General features: G+C 42.7%; 1 protein-coding gene across 4 annotated transcripts in view; it reads left to right on the plus strand.

Moving 5' to 3' along the window:
• EXT2 (exostosin glycosyltransferase 2) overlaps positions 1 to 17,726 on the plus strand; it is a 134,313-nt gene extending 116,587 nt beyond the window's left edge. For all 4 annotated transcript variants that reach the window (XM_059931428.1, XM_059931425.1, XM_059931427.1 and 1 more), the window contains 4 exons: positions 5,370 to 5,513; positions 7,121 to 7,249; positions 10,571 to 10,653; positions 17,000 to 17,726. In XM_059931428.1, coding sequence (XP_059787411.1) covers positions 5,370 to 5,513; positions 7,121 to 7,249; positions 10,571 to 10,653; positions 17,000 to 17,138 — 495 coding nt within the window. In that variant the 3' untranslated portion in view covers positions 17,139 to 17,726. The remainder of the gene's footprint in view (positions 1 to 5,369; positions 5,514 to 7,120; positions 7,250 to 10,570; positions 10,654 to 16,999) is intronic.
• The last annotated feature ends 342 nt before the right edge of the window (positions 17,727 to 18,068 follow it).

Consider the following 18,068-nt stretch of genomic DNA (forward strand, 5'->3'; position numbering starts at 1 on the left):
CGGGAAGGACGGCCACTAATTCAAAGGCGTCTGCAAGCTGGGTTCCTTGCAACTCTGCCACGACTGACCCTCGCATGTGGCCGCAGGGCTTGGGCTGGGTCATAGCATTCTGTTCCACTTTGATGGTTAGGGATCAACAAAACCTAGGGGGCATGTGCAAGGACAGAAATGAACCCTGGCCTAGTCTGGGTACCTTGCGTCCACGTTCTGCCCCCTCTCCACCCCACCCACCCCCGTTTCCCTCACCACTTCTTAGTCCATCTCTTGATTCATGAATCCTGATACATGTGGCATCCCTCTCACCCAGTAGCAATATCCCTGTGGGAACTATGCCTTTGAAAGTGTGATGACTGTAGCAGCCACTTCAGAGAGTTCCTTTCCTCCTGGAGCTAGCCCGTGATCTCCTAATCGGACATCCCAGATGGGCGCCACCTGTTGTTTCACCTTCTCCCTCCCCCACCCCACCCCCAGTCTGTTTCCTGAATCTGACTGTGGTTAGCACACACCCTGAGTTTAATATGCACTCTCTAAGCTGGCTTAGAATATAGTGCATTATCCTCTTTTCAGGAACATTTATTGGGTACCCGTATGGGTGTGGCATTTTAAACAAAGTAAAATAATGCAGGCCAGCAACTGATCACAGTTGCTGAATTAGTTTCCTTGGAAATAGGTCAGTGAGGAAGAAGATATAAGAATTTAGGTCTAAAAGTTCATTAGAGGTCATTTAATCCAACCCCTCATTTTGCAGAGGGCAGAATGGAAGCAGGGCAACTTGAGTAGGTCTGGGGCACAAGTCATCAGTGGCAGAGCTAGGCCTGGATGTACGTTAACCTTGTCCCCGGTGTACTTTCTATAGGCAGTAATCAAGGCTGGCTGCTGTGCCTTTTAAGAAAAGGTAGAAGATCTTAGTTTCATCCTCTAGTAATGGGAAGCCACAAAAGACCTCAGGAAGCTTAAAAAAGAAAAAGAAAAAAAAAAAAAGGGTAGATAGTTACCTGAAAATAGACAAGTGAGCACAGCTGGGAGTCCAGAGAGGAGGATATTTCCATAATCCAGGTAAGAGGTGGTTGGGACCAAGATTATAAAAATTAGAATGGAAGGAAATAGTTAGGATGGTATTAGGTTATTACAATTTCTGTTTGAATAGTGATGTAGAATAGGCCCCAAATGTAAGGGCTATTCAAATTATTGCTAAGCCCCTACAAGGCATGGAGTTTGTTATAACAGACGTGGGCCTCCGTCTTAAAAGATGTGTGCAATTAAAAATAGATGACACTGTATATGGAAGACTTAAATAGAATAGGCAAACAATTGAGTGATGGCTTTGTGACTTGAACATAGCTCTGGGAGCACTATTGCTAGAACTATAGGGATATAACGTGAAGTTTCAAATTCCTGCACTACAATATATAAAGGCATCTGTTAGTAATGACAAAAGGCCGGCCCCGGAGCATTTCCCTGAAGTAAAAAAGAAAAGAGTTGAATTAGAGTGGGAGATGGGTAGCGAGGAGGGAAGGGGAGGGGTCGAAGTCGAGTTCTTGCTCTTCTGGCTGGGAAAATGCTTTACTATATACATAATCGACTTCGTACTACACCGGGGCTCCGTTAGAGAAGGCCCATCCCCTTCTGTTCCACTCCGTTTTGATCCTGCAGTCAGCTGCAGAGTTATAGATGAAGTGACAAGGATGGTATCTTGATTGCATCCAGCTGCCTGGAGTAAGTCAAGGGCAGAGAGGCCCCGCCTGAGGAACAGCTCTCACTGAAGGCTCCAAAGGCATCTGAGATTCGGGATACCTCTGATGCTTTCAGAGCAGCGTAGTTCAGCGTTCTGTGACCCAGTGTTACCAAATTAAGTGTCTCTGGAGAGGAGTCTGGTAAGTGGCTTCAGCTAACAGGAAGAGGACTGAAATCTCAACAGCCTCTGACCCTAAAACTGATCCAGTGTTATTATTATTGCTGCAGATGGGGGCTTGAAAAAGAACCCCTTGGGAAAGTGATTTGACCTTCCTTTGCACGGATTAGAGAGCTGTGTTGACTCGAATACAGGGAGGGGGAATGCAGCTTCCATCCAGCAGAGGTGCCAACTGAATGGATGCCCCCATCCGCCCCCCTCTCCTCCACCTTGCCCATCACTGGTGTTGAGTGTCGTTACTTGCGCTTGGAGCCCTTCAGAAATCTCTTTAATTCCATTGAGATGGATTGGTGATTGTGGTCCTGGTGTGACTTGAACAGGCAGGTGCTTGGTGCCAAGCAAAGGAACCTGGCTGTGCGCTTGGTGGGGTGTGTTCAGGCCCACAGGCCAGACAGAAGTTATGGCCCACAGCCTATGTTGTTGCTCTGGGCTCTATAAAACTGTAATAGTATCATATTATTTTAATCTGCTGAAACACAAACCCCAGAGTAGAGAACACAGCAGCAGCATTAAACATCTGAGGAAATGTTTGACATGGATTCATTTGTCTACAGCTATTATGATGATGCCTGTGGCCGATTAACTCTGTTGGTTACAACGTGGTGGTAACGAGGCCAAGGTTGTGGGTTGGAGAGGCCTGTTAGGTGAGCTGGTTCCGCACGAAGGAAGCCTCTTTTCACAGCTCCAGACCACGTTCAAGACCCTGGTCAGACGGCCCATAAAAGCATGTAGATGATCACAAGGACTGGGCAAGAGAGTGTAATGACTCAGCAAATGTCCCTTCACCCGCTGCTGGAAAAGCAATTTAAAACATGTGCTTTAGTGATGGTGAGTTATTACTGTGATCTTCTCGCACAAAGGCTATCACATTATTATGAATGGTAGCTGGTGATCAGTACTGTTGCAGATTTCCTTTCTGAATTAAGAAGTATACTAGCTCTGGCTGTGAAGAAGAGAGGAAGGATCTTTGGTTCCCTTCTTTCATACTCAGCTTTTCGCCTGCCGAGATTTTGCCCGCCCGTGCATTCAACAGGTGTGCGTGGAATGCTGTCATGTGTCGACACTGTGCTTTGTGCTTGGGAGGCCGCAGTGAGTAAGACAGGGTCTCTGCCTCATGGAGCTTAAACTCTATGGGAGGAAAAGAGATAGTGAGCAGACAGTAAATAACCAGTGCAGTTTCAAGAAATGAAAGTTTGGTGAAGAAAAGCATGGGGTGAGGGGGCGTGATGAAGAATGGCTCGTTGGGGGATGGCATTTATCTTGGATGGGAAGGTCTGGAAAGACCTCTCAGAGTAGGTGACATTTAAGCAGAGACCTGACTGATGAGCATGAGCCAGCCTTTTGAAGAGCTGGGGGAACATTCCATCGAAGAAATAGCAGGTGCAGAGGGCTTGAGGTCTAGTCTACTCACAGTTAAAGAACAAGGAAGCCAGTGAATTGTGGGAGAATGTGGTACGAGAGAGATTGGAGAGTAGGAAGGCCGTTTAGAACATGCTAAGGAGTTTCGTTATTATTCTTAGTCAATAGGAAGCCATTTTTTGTTTTTTAAAGATTTTTGTGGGAGGATGTTATGGATTGAACATATCTAAAACAGATATGTCGAAATCCTAACCCTTAGTAACCTTATTTGGAGATAGGGTCTTTTCAGAGGTAATTAAGTTAAAATGAGATCATTAGGGTAGGCCCTAATTCAGTTTGACTGGAATCTTTATAAAAAGGCAAAATTTGGGCACAGAGACACACACAGAGGGAAGAAGACTATGTGAAGACAGAGGTTTGGAGCGACGCATCTACAAGCCAAGGAATGCCAGAGGTTGACAGCCAACCCCCAGGTGCTGGGAAGAGGCAAGGAAGGCTCCTTCCCCTGGGTGCGATGGCCCTGCCAACACCTTGATTTTGGATTTCTAGATTTCTGTTGTTTTAAGCCACTCAGTTTGTGTTACTCTTTACAGTAGCCCTAGCAAACTAAAAAAGGGGGAGTACTAGTATACTGGCTCTGCCTTTGGGAAAGCAATGAAGCATCCTTCCTGGACTCAGTGACACTGGGGTGTTGGGTAAATATATAATGAAAAAATACATAATGAAAAAATATATAAATTAATAGGATGGAGCCCACTGATTGAATTACCCTGTATAGAATACCCTACTGTTCTTTTAAGAATGGACCTTTTAGTGATGCTCTGTAAATGATGGTTTGGAGGGGCAAGAGTGGAAGCAAAGAAGTAAGTTGGAAGTCTGTTACAGTAATCCAGTAACCTACAGTAATCTAGTAATGAGTAATGATGGTGGTTTGAGCTAGAGAGAGTGGTAGTAGAAATGGTAAGAGGACGTCAGAAGTAAAGCTAGTAAGACTTGGTAATGGACTGGATGTGGGGAAAGAGGGAGAGGAAGGAATAAAGGCTGACTCTTAGCTTTTGGCTTGAGCAGTTGGATTAGATGACTTACTGAGATGGAAAAGACTGAGAGAGAATGGCTTTTCTGAGGATATGGAATCAAGAGTTATGCTTTGGACATGTTAAGTTTGAGGTGCCTGTTGTTTATCCAGTTGAAGATATTAAGTAAGTAGTTGGTAGTCTCAGAAATGTTCCGGGCCAGACATACATTTAGAGGTCATCAGAGTAGAGACAGTATTTAGTGATTGAAAGTAGATGTTACTTAGGGGGGAGAGTTGAAAGAAGAGAATAGGGGCCAGGAGTAGGCCCTCTGGAACTCTGCTGTTTAGAGGTCTGGTCAAGGATGAGGATTCGTGGTGCTGAGAAGCGGCACCAGGACATCTGGTAAATTGTCAGTATTCACTAATGGTTAATGGTTTAAAGTTTAAACTAAATTATACGGAAGTACATGGGGAGAGGTATTGGAAGTACCCCACCCCTCATATACCAAATTCTGTTTAACAAAGCTATATCTAAGAACCTTTCCAAATGTGGAAATCAAGTTTTTGTTTTCAGTATGTTACAGATTATAGAATTAGACAAATTCTGTATACTTGAGGCTTCCAAAAGGACATTAAAATGTCTTTGTGCTCCAGATAGATTTTTTTTTTTTTTTTTTTTAGAAACAAGAGACTTTGTAAGCTTTCACAATTATCAATATTTATTATAAATCAGGGTTCCATTTAGTCTTCATTTGTGTGTTCATGAAGAGTGGAACCTGTTTCATTAATCACATGTTAAGAGATTACCTACCTTGGCCCAATTCAGGAAGCTATTATTCTACATTACTCGAAATTTCCAAGCAAGCACGGGGAAGTTTTGGAGGATATTAGAATCACATCTATCTTTGAATATTGGCAGAAGAACTAGCATCTGTTGGATCAAATATCTTCAGAAGCCCATTCTGCTCTTAGTATGTGAAGATTTGAACGTGGGGACTCTATCGATACTGTTTAGAGAACTGAGCACTGTGCTTGGTTGTTGTCTGAACTGGGAGTTGATTGCTGATGTGTTTCTGTCCTCAGGTCTGGCGAGAATTTCCTGACCGGTTGGTGGGTTACCCGGGTCGCCTGCATCTCTGGGACCATGAGATGAGTAAGTGGAAGTATGAGTCTGAGTGGACCAATGAGGTGTCCATGGTGCTCACGGGGGCAGCTTTTTATCACAAGGTAAGTCGGGGGCAGGCTTGGGGCAAGTGGGGCTGAGTTGACAAATCAAGAGTATGATGCTCGTTTTATTTGGCCCAACTTAATCTTCACGAGTTTTGGAAAAATGTTCTACTTTAGACGTTTTTTCCAGTTTGCCTCTTTTATTTACTAATTCACACGTACAGACAGTTGTAAATATTCTCATTAGCTTGCTTTTTGCATGCATTATATTGTGAGTTTTTTTCTTATATCATTAACATTTCTTCATAAACAACTTCTTAACATAATTGCTAATATACCATTATATTAATATTCCATAAATCATGTATAACTGTTTCTCTATCATTGGGTATTTAGGTTGTATCTAATTTTTTTGCTAGATAATGCTTTATATCAAATGCTTAAATAATGATCAGTATCCATTTTCATACCCGTTTGTACTTAGGATCATTATGATAGATTCCTAGAAGAAGAATTATGAACATTTGGGAGAGGTTTTGATATATGTATTTGTTGGTTGTTTTCAATATAGTTTGTGCCAATTTACATTCTTACCAGCAAAATACAAAAGTATCTTACCATACCCTCCCTTGCATGAAAAACATTTTAAAAAAAATCAAACTTAGCTATTTTGCTAAGTGAAAGTGGATCTTATCGATTTCACTTTGATTTGATAACTATTGAGGTTGAAATTCCTTTTGTGTATATTTTAGCCTTTTGTATTTCTTCTCTTACAATTGTCACTATGTTTTTGACTCTTTTTTTTATTAAAGGGAGAGATTGAAGGGTATGCATTGGACTTTAGAATATTCTGTTTGATGGTGGAGTGCTCCCTGGAAGTGTGCAGCTTAATTAAACAGTAATAACTTGTCAATTGTCAGCAGTGGCATAAGGAACTGATGTCAGGAAAAAGATCTGTGCAGCTCAGCACAGTTAATTTGACTTCGCTGTATTTATATTGATTGCTTGTTGTTATCTCAGCAATGCTGCCCTCATATTTTTCAGGGCTCTAGATCCAGAAATGAGTTTTTGTTCTTAGCAAAGAATAAATAAATAATTAAGGTTTATAATTCTTGGGGTTTGTGGTAGACTGATAAATACCTTGTTTTAGCCCACAAATTTCTGTACTATTTCATACATATAGGTTATGTAGTTTCAGAATTGCCTCGTTTTGTTTTACTTTAAAAAGGACATGTCTGCAATGTCAATCCACCATTAATATATCTGTTTCTATCTGCAGTCTATAGAAAGAATGTGGAAAACAGGGTTGAACATTGTGACTCGGGGGAAGGATTTAGTGAAGATCAGTATGTAGTGTGTTTCTGAACAATATTTATTAAACATATGATATATTAATCAGTCCAAAGGGCCTACATCTTACAAGGGCTTCACACCATACACACCTCTGCTTACAATAAGTGATTTTTTAAAGAATGACAGTGTTAAAGATACTTGGTCACCTGACCAATAACCATTCTAATACTTCCTTTGCCCTTTCTATTGATCCAGGCTTGTGACTAATCTTATGAGAGAAAGCTTGTCCCCCTGCCATGGCTCAGTTGCCCTTTGTGTATCAATCACAGGGAACTGCTATTTGAATGTGTCTTCTTTTCTGTCTCATCTGGCAGTATTTTAATTACCTGTACACCTACAAGATGCCTGGGGACATCAAGAACTGGGTGGATGCTCATATGAACTGTGAAGATATTGCCATGAATTTCCTGGTGGCTAACGTCACAGGGAAAGCTGTTATCAAGGTAGGAGGCATCCTTGGCCAGCTCTGCCCCTAACTTACTTTGCGATCTGGGGCATGCTTCTGGTTCTCTGAGTCTCAGAAGTTTTCATAACTATAAATGAAGCCTTGGAATAGATGAACTTTAAGCTCCCTTTTAGCTTTAAGATTCTATGATTGATGCTGTCATACTGTGAAATTGAAGCTAGGCTTTGATGATTTAAACATTTTTTATACGTTTTTTTTTTTTTTCTTTTTGTTTTCACATCTTTACTGAAGTATAATTGCTTTAAAATGTTGTGTTAGTTTCTGCTGTACAACAAAGTGAATCAGCTATATGTATACATGTATCCCCATATCTCCTCCCTCTTGAGCCTCCCTCCCACCCTCCCTATCCCACCCCTCTAGGTGATCACAGAGCATCGAGCTGATCTCCCTGTGCTCTGCAGCAGCTTCCCACTAGCTATCTATTTTACATTTGGTAGTGTATATATGTCAATGCTACTCTCTCACTTCATCCCAGCTTCCCCTTCCCCCCTTGTGTCCTCAAGTCCGTTCTCTATGTCTGTGTCTTTATTCCTGCCCTGCTACTAGGTTCATCCATATCATTTTTTTTTAGATTCCATATATATGTGTTAGCATCCGGTATTTGTTTTTCTCTTTCTGACTTACTTCACTCTGTATGACAGACTGTAGGTCCATCCACCTCACTACAAATAACTCAGTTTCATTCCTTTCTATAGCTGAGTAATATTCCATTGTATATATGTGCCACATCTTCTTTATCCATTCATCTGTCAATGAACATTTAGGTTGCTTCCATGTCCTGGCTATTGAAAATAGTGCTGCAATGAACATTGTGGTACCTGTACCTTTTTGAATTATGATTTTCTCAGGGTATATGCCCAGTAGTGGGATTGCTGGGTCGTATGGTAGTTCTGTTTTCAGTTTTTTAAGGAACCTCCATACTGTTCTCCATAGTGGCTGTATCAATTTACATTCCCACCAACAGTGCAGGAGGGTTCCCTTTTCTCCACACCCTCTCCAGCATTTACTGTTTCTAGATCTTTTGATGATGGCCATTCTGACTGGCATGAGGTGATACCTCATTGTGGTTTTGATTTGCATTTCTCTAATGATTAGTGATGTTGAGCATCTTTTCATGTGTTTGTTGGCCGTCTGTATGTCTTCTTTGGAGAAATGTCTATTTGGTCTTCTGCCCATTTTTGGATTGGGTTGTTTGTTTTTTTGATATTGAGCTGCATGAACTGCTTGTATATTTTGGAGATTAATCCTTTGTCTGTTGCTTTGTTTGCAAATATTTTCTCCCATTCTGAGGGTTGTCTTTTCATCTTGTTTATGGTTTCCTTTGCTGTGCAAAAGCTTTTAAGTTTCATTAGGTCCCATTTGTTTATTTTTGTTTTTATTTCCATTTCTCTAGGAGGTGGGTCAAAAAGGATCTTGCTGTGATTTATGTCATAGAGTGTTCTGCCTATGTTTTCCTCTAAGAGTTTTATAGTGTCTGGCTTTACATTTAGGTCTTTAATCCATTTTGAGTTTATTTTTGTGTATGGTGTTAGGGAGTGTTCTAATTTCATTCTTTTACATGTAGCTGTCCAGTTTTCCCAGCACCACTCATTGAAGAGGATGTCTTTTCTCCATTGTATACTCTTGCCCTCTTTGTCAAAGATCATGTGACCATATGTGCGTGGGTTTGTCTCTGGGCTTTCTGTCCTGTTCCATTGATCTATATTTCTGTTTTTGTGCCAGTACCATACTGTCTTGATTACTGTAGCTTTGCAGTATAGTCTGAATATACAGTTTTTTTAGTTATAGTTTGTAACCTCCAGTATCAGAGATAAAGGCTGTGGCGGTCAATCTACAAATCGTGTTTTTTAAAAAATATAATTTTATTCTCAAACATGACTTGGAAACTAGTTCTTTTAGTTAAAGAATGCAGTTTACATCTTTCTTTTTCTTTTTTACTTTTTTTTTTTTTTACATCTTTCTTAAGGTAGCTGATTTTTTTTTAATAGATGCTGAGAAGATAGTACACTTTGTACAATTATAACTGTAGTTGTCCTAAACATTATTTTAAGATAGCGATTACCAGTTTGTAACAGTACCTTTCCTGTAACATATTAAAAGCTGAGATCACATGGGGATCTTTGTATGTGTAATAGATGTCTGTTCCTGAAATGTAGATCTTGCTCAAATCAGATCCCTAGAAATGCAGGGAGAGTACACTTCTGTATAACAGTGGAATCGTCTTGACCTTTCTTTCCTTCTGGATTCGAATTCCATATGTGAAAATGGGCAATGCTTCTAGGCCAGATTCCTGTACTGGAAGCTTATGTTGGACGCATGGTATGGCATCCCCAAATGATTCCTCATGCTATTAATTGATGAGACAAGCTAGATTAAACCAAAGTGACTAAGGAAAGAGGAAAAGTCACTATGTGTTCAGACTTGACCCAATCTTTACCCTACCCCCCAGCTCTCTAAATAACTCAATGAACAGCTCACTGCAGGGAAAATTAAAGAATGTAAATTGCAAAACTAGTTTTAAAGGAACTCCCCTTATTTCCAAATTTGCTTTTTGACATGCTTCAAGATGCTCTTAGCTGTGCCTGCTTACTCTGGACAGTAATTCCTCGGGTCTGTATGCTTCTTAGCCTGGTCTTAGTTATCTAGCTTTTTTCCCCCTCCCATCCCTCTGCTGGTTACTTATCTTCACTAGGTTAGGGTAGCAGCCTCCCCTGAGTTTGCTAAAAAAAAATTAGAAGTTTAATGTATGGGAGGGTGGTGGGGAGAGTCAGGGAAAAGGATTCAGAGGGCAAAGGACCATTGGATTCTTTTCCCTGACTCAACGGGATTGCAAAATAACCTGGCATTTTCAAGAGCATGGTGCTGCTCATAGCATTTGCCATTAGCTGGAAGAAGGAGAATGAGCGCCTATTGGAACTAAGGTTACGGTGAAAGTTATGGGAAGCTGTATTTCATCGCCCTTATGGCTGCAAGAACAAATGGTGTTTATACAAGGACCTTGGCAGTGAGAAAACAGTCATTAAACAGGAATTAAGGAGCTTGTCATCACCACTTCTTTCCAGTTACAGAAGGCAAAAGCCCTCCAAGCCTTTTTTATTGGGCCCTTGTGAGTTCTGCTGTTGGCCGAGCCAGACAGAACTGAATGGAGGAATAGTGAGGCATGTGTGTGTGCATGTGTGCATGGAGTGGGAGTGGGCATCTCAGCTTATAGAACAGAAGTGTGCAGAGTGGTGTCACAAACATGATTTTATTGTCCGTGGCACTGACAGCCAGGTATATTTTTGCGCTCTTCTGGCAGGTAACACCACGAAAGAAATTCAAGTGTCCTGAGTGCACGGCCATCGATGGGCTTTCGCTAGACCAGACGCACATGGTGGAGAGGTGAGTGAGCCTCTAACCAAAAGTCTGCCCTAGTCTCTGATCCCCATTTCCTGCCTTGGGCCTGTTTATGGGACTTTGTTGCAGATATAAGGACAGCAGCTGGTAGCCATAGTCACCTCCTTTTGCACGTGGGAATTGGGTTAGTTCAAGCCCAGGTCACCCAAAGAATTAATTTGGAATGCTACTCACTCAATTTGTAATGGCTGGAAGGGTCTTAAAAATATAGCCGGCCTTAAGCTCCAGAAGCCAGATTCTCCGCGTGGGCTAGGCAGTTAACTATCCACAGTCATTCGAGTGGAAGCGAGTTAATTCCAAAGAAATACTGGATTGTTTTCCAGGGTAATATCTCCACGTTACAGTGAAAGTTTGATTAGAAAGAATTAAACTAAACCCACTAGAGACAAATTACCTTTGCTGACACAACTGAAACACCTACCAAGAACAGAATTGAAAGCACAGCTCTTTACATTACAGAGAGAGAAGCAGGGCAGCTCTGAAATACTCCCTTTATATTGATTCAGTCAGTCAATAAGCACACCTTTGTGTGGATGTAATACAGGGCCTTGTAGGTGAGTATAAAAGAAGTGGGAGATGCCTGTCTTCCCTTAAGACCTTTATAATCTTAGAGTAGACCTAATAGTTCTCACTTGTATCCCAAAGGTCCCCAAGCTTCGAATCTCCTGAATCAAACCTAATTCTTCCACAAGGCAGCCCCTTACACAAGACAGCAAGATCTGACAGCCAGTAACACTATTGTCAAGGGACCAGAATGCATTCAGAGAATGTCATGAGAAAGACATTAGAAAGAGATATCTAGTTCAAGTTTCCACAGGTCTCATATGCATCTGCTTGCAGCATTCATTTCTGAAATCTGCCTCTGCTTGTGGCATTCATTTCTGAAATCTGTCAGCTATATCAAAGTCCTTCGAGCCTGGAGGATTTTTTTGTACAGCGAGTTGTTTCACTTGGCCTGGATTCTTCTATAATGCTTTACTCCTTCTTACTCTTACTTCTTACTCTTACTCTCTAAATAATCTCTTTATCTCTTTCGTATATAAATGTCTTACCCAAATGACATGACTTTTACCAACCATCAATATGAAATAACATATTATTGTGATTTTGGAAATATCTGTCACTGGTATCAAGTATCACCCAGTCGAGGACAGTGACATTAACTGTCATAGCTCATTTGGAAGAGACCCCGATTATAGTTCTATTAGAGCACATGAAGTTGTTACTTAAACCTACCCCCATTCTGTGCTGAGAAGAATTTCATAGCATTAAGCAATTAGTTATTGATTGGGCTGAGTTAAAATGGTGGGGTTATGGGGTCCAAGAAAGGAATTGTATGGAGAAAAGTTGACCTAATAATGACCTTAAAGTTCATGCTAAAGCTAAACAACTCCTCTGTAACACCACTGAGATCATAACAAATGCAGTGGGAAAGATTTAAGTTAGATATAATTATTATTAAACACTGAAGGAAGTAACTATGGGAAATGTGGAAGCTTCCTCGTGGGAAGAGGCTTTTGAAAATAGAATAGGCAACTGCCCAGATGTTGGTAGGCTTGATTTTATCAGAGTTTATAATTAACAATAACAGGTACACGTGTATGTATGTATACTTAATACGTGTGTGTGTGTGTGTGTGTGTGTGTGTAAAACTTAATCCAAAGCTATATGTGGTAAGTGTCATAAGGAAAGCTCAAAATGTTATACCTGATCGCAGGAAAGAGAAGTGACTTCTTGCTAGGTCAATTATTAGGAATAATTTTGTAAGAGGTGGCACTTGAAGTGAGCCTTCAAAGGTCACTAGGATTCCAACCGATGCAACTCTGGGCAAGAAGAGGAGATCCTCGGCAGGGAAACTGGATGGTCCAAGGTACATTTGGCAAGCAGTCAAGATATCCATTTTGGCAAGAGCATAGCATTCTGGCCCGTTAGTGCCAAACTGCAGAGAGCCCTGGATGCCCAATTAAGGAGTTGAGCTTTTTTCTCCAGGCTCTGGTAAGCCATAGAAAGTTTTTGAATAGGGAAGTAGCTTGATCAAAGTGTTGTTTTGAGGCTGATTTAGAAGTGGTGCATAGAACAGAATGAAGGTGAAGAGACAGAAGAAAGAAGAACGGTTAGAAGGCTTAAACTAAGTTAAGTGTGGAGAAGAAGGGATGAATTAAATTGCAAGGGATTTTTTTTCCCCCCAAAGGAAAAAAGCTGGCACTTGATTTCCAACTGAATAGGTATGGGGAGGTTATGGAGAAGCAGTTGATCAAGACAGTCAGGAAGAAAGGTAGTACCTTTAACAGTGTAAATATAATTAGGAGGGACACCAGTTAGGGGAGGGAAGGGGATGAATGTTGGACCTAACAGTATAATTAATGAGGCCAGGAGATGTAATCGTGTGTGAAGTTGGAGAGCAATCAGGCGGGTGAGTTTTGGGTCTTGCCCTCTGTATATGCAGGTGTAGATACAGGGCAAGCAGTTGGAAATATGGAACTAGAACTTTAGAAAAAAGATTAAAACAAAGATGGAGATCTGGAAGACATCTGTCCAGAGATGGCAGTTGATTGAAGAAAAGCCAAGGGCAGAATCTTGAGAAATTCGGACACTTAGGAGACAGAAAGAGTAACTGAAAAGAGAGAAGCAGCCACTGGTGAGGCCAGGAGAGAGCCAGGGTCTCCAGTGCTCGGCAGCAGGGAGAAGCGAGGAACATGCAGACTAGGAAACCGTCTTGGAATTAAATGGTCATTGGTGACTTCGGAAAAAATGATGTCATAGGCTGATGGGGCTAAAGAGTGTGAGCTGGTAGTGAGGAAGTAGAGTCAGTGAATGTAGGCTCCCCTTTTGAGACATGTGATAGGGAACAGAAGGAAATCAATCTTGAAATTAATTAGAAACTGAGAGCAAAACTATTCGGATGAATGACTGAATTACTAAATAAGGCACTTAGATTGGGAGGGAGGAAGACATGATTTAAGCCCTGTTGGGTAGACCAAGAGATGGAGTTACAACTGCAGAATTGTTCATTTGTTTTATTTTTTAAATAGTTGCCTTTGCAGAATCCACATTTTTGCACAAAACGGTGAAAGGAGTTAACCACTCTGCATGTTATGACCTTGTGTTGAGTTTTGTGGTTCAGTAAGCTTGTTTATCCTTATATTTGGGGTCTGGGATCAGAAATCTCAGTAGTGGAGGAGAATGGCTTTTACTACACAGCATCCATTTCCAGGACCTGCTGTTAGTTCTTTAAGAAGCAGAAGAATTTGTGACTGTTCGTTTTGGCCAATAGCTTTACCCAGGTCAAGACAGTACAGCAGACAGACGGTGTTGATTTAAGAAACAAACATTGTGTTTTGATTCAGGCCAGTCTTTGTTCAGATTATGAATTAGCCACTTATTGGCTGTCCAACTTAAGGAAATTGACTTACCTTATCCTGAATTTCCAATCTTTTCATTTCTTAAAATAGATATATCTATCATGTTGCATTCAGGGGTTCAACAAATATTTACTGAGCATCTTTGTACCAAACAGTGTGTTATATGCTGGGGATGAAAGGAGTAATAATACATGAAAACCTGTAGCACGGGGCCTGGCGAGGTTAGTTCGCTTTCCAATTTCCCCAGCACTGATCCTGAAGGCTCCTGGTTACTTTAGGTAATTGTATGTGTTTGAAAGGAAAACTGAAAACTTAGTTAGTTTTAGTTAGTTAGTCCTTTCTCCCCCAGACACTTCCAGCACTTTGGAGATAGACATTGGCAGTTCTTAGCCTGTCTGTACTTGATTAGAAAACCAACCCAGGGGAACAGTTACTGACATGGTAGCTGGACCCCTGACAGAACAACTCAGGTGGGCCACCAGCAATCAGCCAAACTCTTAATCTGCCCTAACCTGTTGCCCAACCCAGATCCCCTGCATGAAAAGAAAGTAGGAAACACAGTCAATACCTGTCAGGAGAGTTAAGGACCTTTACCGTTCAGCATGAGCAGCCACTTCTCCAGGGCAGGCTGTGTGGAGAGAAAGAAGGACTCACTAAACTGGGTTAGCCGGGGCAGCTGTCAACAAGTCAAGCTGGCCTGAGCCCCAGTGGCCTCTTGCCTGTGGCCCGGCCCTGTTGGCAGGTCTAGTTACAGAGGAGACATTGTCCTCAGTGCTCTCCAGGGGGCCCTAGAGCCCCTATCCTCTGCCAAGAACCATGATTCTTCTTTAATACATGCTCGCTGGCACCTCTGCTGGGCACGGCTGGGCTTTGCTGGCCAGCATCTACAAGCAGAATAACTGGAAACTAGAAGAATCGGTACATGTTTATAGGCAGAACAACTGTCAAAAGTAAGACCTTGGGGAAATTTGACTTAGTCTGCCACTGCCTTGACCTCATGATTTAAGGAGAGAAAAGCTGTTGTCCAGTGCTTGCTTCATACCATTTTGTTAAAACCCCTCGGTCTTTTCCCCAGTTTCCTGTCAATTTGGTACCTGGGACTATGACCTCCTGAGTCTCAAAAGACTGCCAACAGGAGGGAAACTCAGTGACCTGTGGGTTATTGTAGAGTCTGATAGAAAGAGCAAGGGCTCTATTGCCAGCACAAGACTGGGTTTGAAACCCAGCTCCACCACTTTCCAGCTCGGGGTCCTTGGGCAGTCCCTTAGCCTCTCTTAGCCTGAATTTCTCAAACCATAACAGGAAGCTACTATACACCAATCCTTGGCCATACGGAGGGGGATCCTTAAAGGAATCATTGGGATCATGTATGTAAATTAGCTGACACGTCATAGGTGCTCAGCGGTTGTTAATTTCCAGCTCCTCCCTTTAGACCCTAGAATTACGTTAATAAATAAATGTGTATCATCTCATAATGAAGACTTTAGCCTCAGCAGCCAGAATGCCTGGGTTTGGTTCTGCCTCTTACTAGTTATTTGGCCTTTGGTCCTGTCTCTTAGCCTCTCTGTGATGTGTCTCTGACTTCCCAGTGTACAGTGGGAAGGATAGTAGACCTGCCTCGTAGGGTTGTTGTGAGGGTGAATTGAGTTACTAATACATGTCAAGCACTTGTAACACAGCCTGGAGCATAGAATAAATGTTAATTGCTGTTGATTTGTGGTCATGGACACAGTGATCTTATTAGCTGGAAGAGCTCAAAATGAAATAGTAACACGTTTTGACCAAGAGAATAAGCAAGAGAAAAGAATTGATAGTAACTGGCTTCTTTGTTTATTGGTTTCTTGCTAAAGCTCAAAGGACTCAAATAAAAGCTATTGATTAAAATAAGTTGAAACAAGGCTTACAGTATCTCTGAGGACAGAAGAGCCTTCTGGTCTGTGTCTTGAAATTCAGCCCCTACCTGGTAACCCGTTCTCAGGTGCCGTGGGCCTGACTGAGGAGAGAGAAATACTGACCTCTCTGAAATCCATCCTTGAGGTCCCCTTAGCTTCGAAAGTGGTTTTTACGGGCTTGTTTTCCCCCTTGGGTCTGATGCCGAAGTGTCCTCATTAGCCGGCTGTCACACTCAGTTGGCCTGATTGACCAGAACCCTTTCCCGCCAGCGTGTCTGACTTGCTCCCCTCTGAGGGGGCTGCCCACCAGGCTGGGGGCGGTGCTGGGGGGGGGGGGGTGGCTGAACCGCCTCCTCCCCCAGCAGTGCTAAGTTGCTTGTTGCTTTCTTGCTGCCAGTTCTAACACAGGAGTGGCTAAAATTATGAAAGCTGTCCTATGTGAACTTCAGCTTTCATGGAAGAGCTTATGGAAGTTGACCCATAATTCCCAGAGATTGCCACTCACAGGCCCGCAGTAGATGTGGGTTGAATGACTGAAGTGTTTGTCCTTTGAAACTGAGGTTCAGTGCCCCATTGCCTCCTCCTGCCTTCCATCGCTCCATGTGTAAGATCTTCCCTTCTCCCTTTTAAACCTGAGTGGGCTGAAGCTCAGGTCCAAGTGCCTTTTGCCTTTCCACCCTTTGTCTTCTCTTTAGCTGGCAAGGATGGGGTTAAGGATTGTTGGCAGCTAATCCACCTTGGTTTGAGGCCCGCTTCCACGGAGCTGGAAGAATGACTGGAATTTGAGGGGGAGGGGAAAAGATATTCTGACCTCTGCAGGCCCCTGGCCTCCAAACAGCATCCCTGGCTCCCCTTCTCCCGCTGAACTAGTAGTTGAAGTGCCCCCAGATCACTTCCTGTATCCTCACCCTCCCACCCGTGTTAAGACCCTGGGAGCGTGCTGGGGATCCTTGCGTTGCTCTCGTAGATGTTGAAGACTGTGTGTTGATATTTTGCTCTCATCTCTCAGCAACGGTTTCTCTTTTCCCCACCCCCTGTCCCTCTCATCTGCTCCACTGCCCTCCCCAAACCCCACAGGTCTGAGTGCATCAACAAGTTTGCTTCTGTCTTTGGGACAATGCCTCTTAAGGTGGTGGAGCACCGAGCCGACCCCGTCCTGTACAAGGATGACTTTCCTGAGAAACTGAAGAGCTTCCCCAACATCGGCAGCTTATGAAATGTGCTGCTGGTGGAGGTCTGAACACTAATCCCGGGCGGAGGAAGAGAACACGTCCCCCCAGCACTCTGACGCCCAGATTTCAGAGTGGGAGATTGGCACATCCCTGCCCAACCTGCTTCCCCGAGAGCAAGAGCCCAGGGAGGACATCTGAGTGCCTCGTGCATCCTCTGATGCTCTCGATGGCTTCTCTCTGAAAACTCCAGATGGAAGCCTTGGGCAGGCTCCAGGGGTAAGGCCAGCTCAGGCGTCCTTTGTTTGTAGCTCAATACAAGGTCTAAGAGGAAACTTCACTGGCTGTAAGACAGCTGAGAAACCTCCAGCCCATTTCAGCTTTGGAGAATCATGTAAGAGCTACCTGTTTCTCACTTTTCGTTATTTCAAATCAGTGAGTTCTTCAGAGGAAAAGCCATGCCCAGAATTTGGTGCAAAATCCAAACATCTTAGTGACATTTGATGCCTTGGGACAACGGGGCACTGGCCTCATCCAGAGAAGAGCACCGGCTGCCGAGATGGGACCTATAAGTTCCATGAACTCTCTCTCTTTGGTTTGGCTTTTTGATATGATTAAAATTATTTTTTATTCCATTTCCTACTATGTCTTAAATATTGGTTATGGAACTCTCTTTCTTTTTGTGTGTATTTAACTCTATCTTCTGGCTTCAACTCCAGTCTCCTCCTCATGTCTGGGAAGATACGTAGCCAGGAGGAGTATCTGGTGCCATGTACATCCAGCAGAGGAAGAGCCCCAGACTACAAACACTCTTAGAGAAGTTGTGTCCCCAAACCTCCAAAGGAATCTGTATGCTTCCTGATTAGATCTAGATACTCTCCAGGAAAAACAGAAGGCCTCTCATAGCCATACACTGAGTCGCTCTGCTGGTACCATGTTGTAAAAGTTGAGGCAGTTGTGACCCTCACCCCAAGGGG

The sequence above is a fragment of the Balaenoptera ricei genome, chromosome 8 (genome assembly GCF_028023285.1).
Source record: "Balaenoptera ricei isolate mBalRic1 chromosome 8, mBalRic1.hap2, whole genome shotgun sequence".
Taxonomy (NCBI): Eukaryota; Metazoa; Chordata; class Mammalia; order Artiodactyla; family Balaenopteridae; genus Balaenoptera; species Balaenoptera ricei.